The sequence below is a fragment of the Terrapene carolina genome, unplaced genomic scaffold (assembly GCF_002925995.2).
Source record: "Terrapene carolina triunguis isolate 2854851 unplaced genomic scaffold, T_m_triunguis-2.0 Scaffold612, whole genome shotgun sequence".
NCBI classification, from domain to species: domain Eukaryota; kingdom Metazoa; phylum Chordata; order Testudines; family Emydidae; genus Terrapene; species Terrapene triunguis.
In genome coordinates, this window is record NW_020664963.1 from 333,576 (window position 1) to 343,521 (window position 9,946).

General features: G+C 40.7%; 1 protein-coding gene across 1 annotated transcript; it reads right to left on the reverse strand.

The window, feature by feature from the left end:
• Positions 1–7,303: 7,303 nt before the first annotated feature.
• Positions 7,304–8,230, reverse strand: LOC112104548 (olfactory receptor 10AG1-like). The gene has a single exon (XM_024196932.2). It carries the CDS (start codon positions 8,228–8,230, stop codon positions 7,304–7,306), a length of 927 nt encoding a protein of 308 aa, XP_024052700.2.
• Between the last annotated feature and the right edge of the window lie 1,716 nt (positions 8,231–9,946).

Here is a 9,946-nt window from a genome sequence, read left to right on the forward strand (position 1 = left end):
CAAGACAGAAATTCTATTTTCCAACCAGCTCCAAACCCAGTCTTTTGCATTAACACATCTTCACACCTCAGGGGAAAGGAGTGAGAAAGGAAAAGGGGCTGGGGAGAGAAGCTGATCCCACCTCCATCTCCTCCACTGCAGGGGAGATAGGAGCTCGTCCACCAAACTCCACAATCTGTCCATTAAGCAATGAGCCCCTTTGGACTAGGTCTGGGAAGAAAACGTGGTTTTTCTTAAGAAAATTTTGACTTTATGACAAAAGAACAACCCTACATTCTTCTCTTTGGGAGAGGTTTCCTCACCGGACAACATCTACACCATGGGATTCCTTCTTCCTGAGCTACTGTGGTGCATCATGGGAATTCCATGGCTGCCGTGCATCATGCGGGATGTAGTCTGGCTAGGGAGTCCAGTCCATAAAGGAGAATATGATCATGATCCAACTGAAGTACAGCTCCCATGAGATGCTGAGGCTTCATTTCAGAGTGGAGACCTGAAAGTTTTCAGTTTTCAGACAAAAAAATGTTGGAGTGTTTGTTTTCCCCAGATAGCAGACATTTTTTGCAAAATTATTCCTTTGGTTGAAAACCAAATTTTCCATGGAAAAACAGATTGGGGACAGGAATTTTCAATCAGTTTTACTTGTGATTGCGGCACAGACAGAAATTGACCAGAAGGTTTAGTGCTCCATTATCTGCCCTCAGCAAGAATAACCATGGGATGTCATTGGTCCCCTCCCTTATTCATGCAGATAGAAGAGACTGGGGATTGTGCAAACAAAACTCACTAGTTTCTTCTCTTGCTGATAATGAGAGAGGAGCCATGGACCTTGTAGAATGGATTCTCCTGTCACCCACAAAAGGGGTTCCTGCAGAGGAGGTTGGCCAGGAGCAGGGAGTGGAGGAAATGTATCTGGCCACAGCCTCTGCTTCTACGTGTTCTTTTGAAAAACAGACGACTTAAGGTGGGGTTTTCAAATGAGCTAAAGGACTCCCACTATGTTTCAATTCCTGGTGTAACTCCCTGGAATCCAGTGGACTCACACTAGATGAATTTGGCCCAGTCTCAAGTGGTTTTCTACTGAATTCCTGCAATGCCAACTGGGGATAATCACAGCTCTGCACTTCCAGTGGACGGTGTGCTCGGGGAATTCTCCACGTGGCCTGGTTGCTCCACTTCCTATTGACAACTGAATCCCTGGGTTGACGTTACAGCCTTGCCACAAGCTGCAGGATTTAAACATGGGCACACGGAATGCTTGACAAGGTGTCCTGGGGAACAATGACACGTCCTGACATAAACCTCTGCTGGGCAACGGAGGAGATGAGGAGTGAAATGTTGAAAAGTGCCTAACAGTCAAGTGTTAAAGGCATTTAGTCACCTAAATGTTCAGATAGGTGCCTAGCAGGGTCCTCAAATGTGCCTAACTCCCATTGATTTCATGATTTCCACCCATTATCACTAACGATCTCCAACCGGCCGATTGGTCCTTCTGAAGGACCAATAAGCCAGTTCTATTCTGCGAAGCCCATCTGGATGGTGCAAAGGGCAGTCCAGTCTCCAGGTCCTATTCCTGACCTGCACCTCCACAAAGATTGTACCAACCATAACTTGTTAGGTAGCATAGCCAATCATAAAGTACAAACCAATTTTAAACAGCTGCACCAATGGCTCATGAACTTTAGATATATTTTCTTCTTGGTAGGCCATATAAAATCTGCTGGCTAACAATTCTATATTGTCTTTCTTAGACTAACATTGCAAAGCTTCAACTAACAACTAATTATGGTAACACCTTATCTGATTAACCTTCCATTAGAAACACTCACATATGTAGCTACAGAGAGTGCTTCAAGACGAGATTTAAAGTTGGGAATTAAAAACTGTAAATGACAAACAGAATTAATACAACTAATGACATTAATACAAGAAAAACCTAAATCCTACCTCTAATCACATGAGTCATTGATACTTCAGGGCTGCCATCATGAACTAGATCATCCAGTTAGTTGTTCCTTGGACTGGGCCGTACTGTTACTGATTTGGATGATGTGAATGTCCTTTCTATTTAGTAACTTCTTAAGGTTTGGAGTTAAAGGATTTATGTGGACCCTGAACTTGGGTGATTCTTATTTATAGGACATCAGAGTGTATGTCGAAGATTGTTTCCAGCACTTTCTAAAACTTTTTGGAACCCGGTCTACACTGCAGAGTTAAGTTGAGAGAAGGCAGCTCACGTCCACCTATCTACTTTGCTCCCGCTGATGTAAAACTTCGCTCCCGCTGATGTAAGTTGCCCGTTATGCCAACTTAATAACTTCACCTCTGCCGGAGGCGTAGAGTCAATGTTGATGTAGTTAGGTCGATGCAGTGTCAGTGTAGAGCCAGAACATCCTACCTGAGCTGCCCAGAAATCGGCGGTGGGGAGAGAAACAGATTTTCATTGAAAAACTAAAACCCCCAAACTAGTATGTATGTATATGAACATATATTCCGTTTTGGCAAATGAAAACCAAAATGTTCCACTTAAACCCAGAAAAAAATTCCATTTACAGTTGCCAGTTTTATGCTTCAATAAAAAAGAATATCTCTGTTTTGGACAAAAACTTATTTTTGTGTCTGGCAGTTTCCTCTTAGTTAAAAAAGCCAAATTGTGTCCAATAAAAATATTGGCAGCATTTTCTTATCTGCTTTAACTTCAGCACAATCCAAGACTCAGGTGGTGTAATTAAAACCAAGAATTGCTAAGGCCAGAGAGACCATTATATTTAAATACAATATATAGTATGTTAATTGGTGTCCCGGGATTATTTTTGCAATGAAAGAACAACCTCATATTTCTAGAGAGGGCTTTTTTTTCTCATTCCTACTTTGATTCCTTAGGACACTTGGCATGTCAGAGAAGAATCTTCTCTTGTTTGCTTTCTATCTTCACACTGACAGCCCCTGGTTCATGTGAAGTGCCAGGGTATTTATTGTATGAAATACTTCTGGCCCCATATTGATGTTCACTCAGGTTTGTTCCTAAACTGATTCAGGGCTATATTTAGTGCTGTAGCTAAAGAATTTTGATTCCTATTTTATGGTCCATAATTGCAATTTAGCATCTCCAATAAGCAAGTATGAGCATGTGAACGCACATACACACACACACACATGCAATCCAGTCCACACACAAACTGCTACTGAAATAATAAATCAGTTGGAATTCACATCTATAGTTATTTTTAGAGCTAGTTGAAACTTTTTTTTAACAAAACCGTCTTCTGTCAGGAAACGCTGCTTTGAGAAAATGAAATGTTTTATGGGAATGGGGCAATTTTTACAAAATGTTAGATGAGAAATTTGGAAGCAATTTGTTTCAGCTTTCTTGTTTTGTTTTAATAGCAAAACTTTTCATTTCAACTTTCCTTTCCTTTTGTAATTATCTAATAAGATAACTTTGGGTTAAATTGATATTTCAGTAATAAAATAATTTCTGTGTTTAGAATTTCATTTGGTTGAATAGTTACTGATGGTCTTGAAATTTTGACTGGTATCCAGTTTAACTGGCAAGTGGATAAGGACTAACACCAAGTATCCATATTTCCATACTGGTACCCAAATCTCTTCCCCCCCGCCGCCCCCCTCCCAAAAAAAGAGCAGAAAGTTGGAATCAATTTAACATTTTGCAATAAGACTTGCATCTATAGTACTGTGATTCCAAAGTTCTGGATATGTTTTAGCATCATACCATATTTTAAATGAGTCCATTTTAACTTTGATAGCACTGTGTAAAGACCTGAGGACTAGAATATGGGTCTGCAGAGCCTGAGGCGGCCATATTCTCCCAGTGCAACTTGAAGGTCATGCAGAGGCACTGCCAGGAAGCGCTGTGCAGAGTAGGCATCACAGGAATTACTGCCCACGAGACCTAGAGTGACAGTACCCTTCGGCCCTCTGATTGGCCAAGTGTCCCTACTTAACCCCCGGGGTTGCCTCAATGAAGTCATCTGGGCAACCATACAGGCCTTGGCCTGCTTCAATATCCAACTTTGCCTTGTCTCCTCATCTCCAGTCTCTGACTCCGGCCTGACTTTGGCTCTGATTCCTGCCTCACGATCCTAACCTGATTCTGCTTCTGATCTCGGGTGTCCGACCCCAGCCGGACTCTGATCCTCACTCTTGGTTACGGGGCCTTGTGATTCCTCCAACTCCAGCCCGGTTACTCCCGTCCCTGCTGAGCAGACCTCAACCCAGCTGTGACCCCTAGGCAAGACCACCTATCCCCAGTCCCTTACACATCGCTGTATATTTATTTTATCTTTTGTAATTTCTTATTGATCTTGAAGTTCTATTTTGATTAATAAAAGTTAAACGCTGTAAAGAAATTTGGACTCTGTCCTTTAGGCCCCCCCTTTGAAGGAAATCAGTTAAACCTGTGCTTAACTTTAAGCTCATTTTTAAAGTACCATTAAAGTTCCTATAAGTACTCTAGTGCCTGAAGCAGGGTCCAGCAAAGGAAGACCAACATTCAAAATTATGTGAACAGTATAGTGTCTCTCCTAATGCTCTTATGAGCTATCTATTCTGTCTACTTTACGTACAGTGTCTGACCCAGTAAGCTCTTCTGAGTGCTTAGTGTAGTATTGGGAAGTACTCAAATACTACTGTGATGAGTATGGTTTAAGAATATACATAGACTAGACCTGACTAGCGAAAGAAGTTCGCTTTTTTTGCAACAGTGTTACACTGTTGACTCATATTTAGCTTGTGGTCCACTATGATCCCCAGATCCCTTTTTCACAGTACTCCTTCCCAGGCAGTTATTTACTATTTTGTATGTGTGCAACTGGTTGTTCCTTCCTAAGTGGAGTACTTTGCATTTGTCCTTATTGAATGTCATCCTATTTACTTCAGACCATTTATCCAGTTTGTCCAGATCATTTTAAATTATAATCCTATCCTCCAAATCACTTACAACCCCTCCCAGCCTGGTATCATTCACAAACTTTATAAGTGTACTCTCTAGGCCATTATCTAAATCACTCATGAAGATACTGAATAAAATCAGCCACAGCACTGATCCCTGCAGGACCCCACTCATTATGTCCTTCCAGCATGACTGTGAACCACTGATAACTACTTTCTGGGAACAGTTTTCCAACCAGTTTTGCACTCACCTTATAGTAGCTCCATCTAGGTTTCATTTCCCTAGTTTGTTTGTGAGAAGGTCAAGGGAGACAGTATCAAAAGCTTTACTAAAGTCAAGATATATCATGTCTACCGCTTCCCCCCAATCCACAAGGCTTGTTACTCTGTCAAAGAAAGCTATCAGGTTGGTTTGACACAATTGGTTCTTGACAAATCCATGCTGACCGTTATTTATCACCTCATTTTCTTCTAGGTGTTTGCAAAGTGATTGCTTAATTATTTACTCCATTATCTTTACGGGTACAGAAGTTTAGCTGACTGGTCTGTAATTTCCTGGGTTGTCCTTATTCCCCTTTTTATAGATGGGCACTATATTTGCCATTTTCCAGTCTTCTGGCATCTCTCCCATCTGCCATGACTTTTCAAAGATAAAAGCTCCTTGAGTATTCTAGGATGCATTTCATCAGGCTCTGGTGACTTGAAGACATCTAATTTGTCTAAGTAATTTTTAACTTGTTCTTTCCCTATTTTAGCCTCTTCTGATCCTACCTCATTTTCATTGGTATTCACTATGTTAGACGTCCAATTGCCACCAACCTTCTTGGTGAAAACTAAAACAAAGAAGTCATTAAGCACCTCTGACATTTCCACATTTTCTGTTATTGTTTTTTCCCCTCGTTGAGTAAAGGTCGTACCCTGTCCTTGGTCTTCTTGCTTCTTATGTATTTATAGAATGTTTTCTTGTTACTCTTTATGTCTCTAGCTAGTTTGAACTTGGTTTGTGCCTTGGCCTTTGTAATTTTGTCCCTACATTCTTGTGTTATTTTTTTATATTCATCCTTTGTAATTTGACCTAGTTTCCACTTTTTGTGGGCTCTTTTTTGATTTTTAGATCATTGACGATCTCCTGGTTAAGCCAGGGTGGTCTCTTGCCATACTTCCTATCTTTCCTATGAAGTGGGATAGTTTCCTCTAGTGCCCTTAATAACCTCTTTTTGAAAAACTGCCAACTGCTTTCAATTGTTTTTCCCCTTAGACTTGCTACCCATGGGATCTTACCTACCAACTCCCTGAGTTTGCTAAAATCTGCCTTCTTGAAATCCATTGTCTTTATTTTTCTGTTCTCCCTCCTACCATTCCTTAGAATCATGAACTCTACAATTTCATAATCACTTTCACCCAAGCTGCCTTTGACTTTCAAATTCTCAACTAGTTCCTCCCTATTTGTCAAAATCAAATCTAGAATAGCCTCCCCGCTAGTAGCTTTCTCCACCTTCTGAAATAAAAAATTGTCTCCAATACATTCCAATAACTTGTTGGATAATCTGTGCCCTGCTGTGTTGTTTTCCCAACAGATTTCTGAGTAGCTGATGTCCCCCATCACCACCCAGTCTTGTGCTTTGGATAATTTTGTTAGTTGTTTAAAAAAAGCCTCATCCACGTCTTCTTCCTGGTTAGGTGGTCTGTAGTAGACGCCTACCATGACATCACCCTTGTTTTTTATCCCTTTTATCCTTACCCAGAGATTTTAAACAAGTCTGTCTCCTATTTCCATCTTGACCTCAGTCCAAGTATACACATTTTTAATATATAAGGCAAAAATTGGCATTTTACAATATATTTCATTTTGGCTTACATTTGAGGATGGATAATATTTCAGATTTGAATGCAGCTGTCCAGAAAATAAAGGAAAGAAAGAATTTATATTATCAGGATATATTCTTTCATTACATTTGTTTACTTTATTAAAGTTACATCACATTTTATATTTACAAGAAAGCAGATGTGTAAAAATGTGAACCCTACATGAAAGAATTACTTTGTATATGACATTTCCCTCAAGAGAATATTTTTTCCTCCACTCCTTAAACTATACATAATGGAGTTCAACATGAATATTAAGCTATATCTTGAGGAATATGAAATGTATCTTGCTGAACATGTCTGAAGGAATCGTTTCAGGCTGCTAAGATGTCTAGAATGTGTTTTGAGCAATCTGGAATGCATAATAATCAATAATATGTCTGGTGGACTCTCCAAGGAGTCTAAAATCGATCTTCAGAACTCTAGAACTACTCTTGAGGAACCAGAAATATATCTTGTGGGTTCTGCATTGTCTTTAGAGGAATCTACAACATTATTTGAGGAATATGTGGTGTATTTTGTGGAATCATTTTTTACCTATTAATTTCCTTAGGGCGGCTTTCACTTCCTTGTTCCTCAGACTATATATGAAAGGGTTGAACATCGGAGTCACAATGGTATAAAACAGAGAGAGCAGTTTTTCAGTGTCCTCTGAGTTCCTTGACTTGGGTCTCAAATACACTATCATTCCAGAGCCATAGAATAGAGTCACCACAGCGAGGTGTGAGGAGCAGGTGGAGAAGGCCTTGTGTTTGCCCTCGGCTGAAGGCATATTCAAAATTGTGCTGCCGATTTTAATATAAGAGATAACAATTAAGATAAAAGGGGTGATTATCAATAGCAGAACTGCCATAAACACAGTAATTTTATTCCTGTAGGTGTCCATGCAGGACAGCTCCAGCAGAGGGGGGATGTCACAGAAGAAATGGTTAATTTCATGAGACCCACAGAAGGGCAAAGAAAACACCAAATATGTCTGCCCAAAATGAATCGGGATATTGACAAGCCAGGACCCGGCTACCATCCTAGCACAAACCTCCCTGTTGACAATAAGTGTGTAATGCAGGGGGTTACATATGGCCATGTAACGGTCATAGGCCATGGCTGCCAGAAGGAAACACTCTGTGCCACCTAGTAAAAGTAAGAAATACATCTGGGCAGCACAGCCGGTGAATGAGATACTTCCATCCTCTGCCAGGCAATTGGCCACCATCTTCGGCAGGGTGACTGAGATGTAGCAGATCTCCACAAAGGACAAGTTCCTGAGGAAGAAATACATGGGGGTGTGCAGGGCAGAGTCCAACACTGTGACCAAGACAATGACACCATTCCCTAGCAGGATCACCATGTAGATGACCAAGAAGACCATGAAGAGCAAACCCTTCAGGTTCGTGAGGTTGGAGTATCCCAAGAGGATGAAGCCAGGTGTTGTGGTGTGATTTCCAGTCACCATTGGATGGGTTCATTGGATCTGCAGAGACAACAAAGGTAGAGGACAAGGGCATGTCACTTACTCGGCATCTCAACCATCAATAATAGAAACCTGCATAAATATCCACACTCTTCTGCTTGTGACAGTCGTATATTCTGTCTAATGTGTGTGCGGGAGCGTGGTAAAGTTGCTGCCCCGACACACCCCTTCCTGGCTGGTTGTGGCATGGAAGCAACTTTTGCCTCAGTTTTCCCGATTTTTTCTTTGGCTTATTCTAGCCATAAGAGTGTACTGGCCCCCCAGTCAGACCACATTGCACAGTCCTTTAGCCAGCAAAAATGTATTCTAATTGAATTGAAAAATGGGCTATTGACCAAAAATTCAATGGAAAACATTGAAAAAAGGTTGTTTGTTTGTTTGTTTGTTTGTTTGTTTGTTTTTAAAAAAAAGGAGAAAAAGTTGGGAGGGAAAACACTGCTTTCTGTGCTAAAACTTTTGGTGCCCACTGGAGAATTGTGAAAACCTTTTAAAAAGTACAAAGTGTTGCTTTCTCTCACATTTTAAACCTTTAACAAACTCCATGAGAGGGAGACAGGCAGATTCTGGCCCTTGATGAATTTAAAGTAGAACGGTCTTTTCCCAAATTAATTAATTGCTGCTGAAAATAAGAAAGAGTTCAATACATAAAAATTTAAATGTTATTTAAGTGTTCAAGACAAGCTGTGAATCACAAAGCAAAGGGATACGAGGAAGAACATTAAAGGCAAATCCAAATACTGCAGCAACATTCTCTAGGGAAAAAAAACAATGAAAGGAAATATTAGATTTAAAAAGAAAACAGATTTTTTAAATAGCATATACGTTTTTCACAGAAATTTCGTATCAAGCCTTTGCTCTTTTCTGACTGGTTTATAGTGTCAGGAAGGAGTTAAAATTCAGTCAGCAGAAAAGACAGAAACTGCTGAGAAGCAAGGACATAGTTTCTGTCAATACATGATAACTTAGTTCAGCTTATCGGTAAGAAGGAACAAAGCTTGTGCCCATGGAAAGGGACAGTTCAGCGAGGTTAGCAGGATCGGGCCCAGACAAGCAAACAGGAATATTTCAGTAGCACAAACGGCAGTGACAATTGTAAACAATTGATAAGCTTATATGGTCAATGCCTGCCCAGTAACTTAGTTCTTAGAATAGAATAAACCCTCCCTTCACAGCCCACTGGATATCTGTAAACATTCATCCCAACCTCCCACTCCCAGCCTCCTTCCCCCACAAGGTAGTCATAGATGTCTGATGCAATTCGGATGACCTCTATATGTACGTACTGTTCTTATTTTTATCTTTGTTCAGGGTTCTCTCTTGACTTGTAACAATGTCTGTCTCTGTATGTACAGATAAATGTAAAAGAATTGACAAGAGAATGTATATAACTGGCCACGGTGACACCATATTTTTGAAGCTGCTTGTCAGTCTTCCCGGTACCGTGAATAAACCCCCTTCAGTATTGTCTGTGCCTGCCTGATTCTTGGGGAAAAGAATCTTTTTGCCTAACAGTTTTGGCGCAGCGAGCAGGGTGTGATCGGGAATCCTCGGAGTGTTTCTCACAACCAGGGATAGAGGTCAGTACCTTTTTACTTACTACCTCTAGCGCACACCTTGGTTTGGGACTCCCCGAGGCACCCCTCCACACCCCTTTTTTAATACGAACCACATACAGGACGCACAGGCAAGAGGACTGAA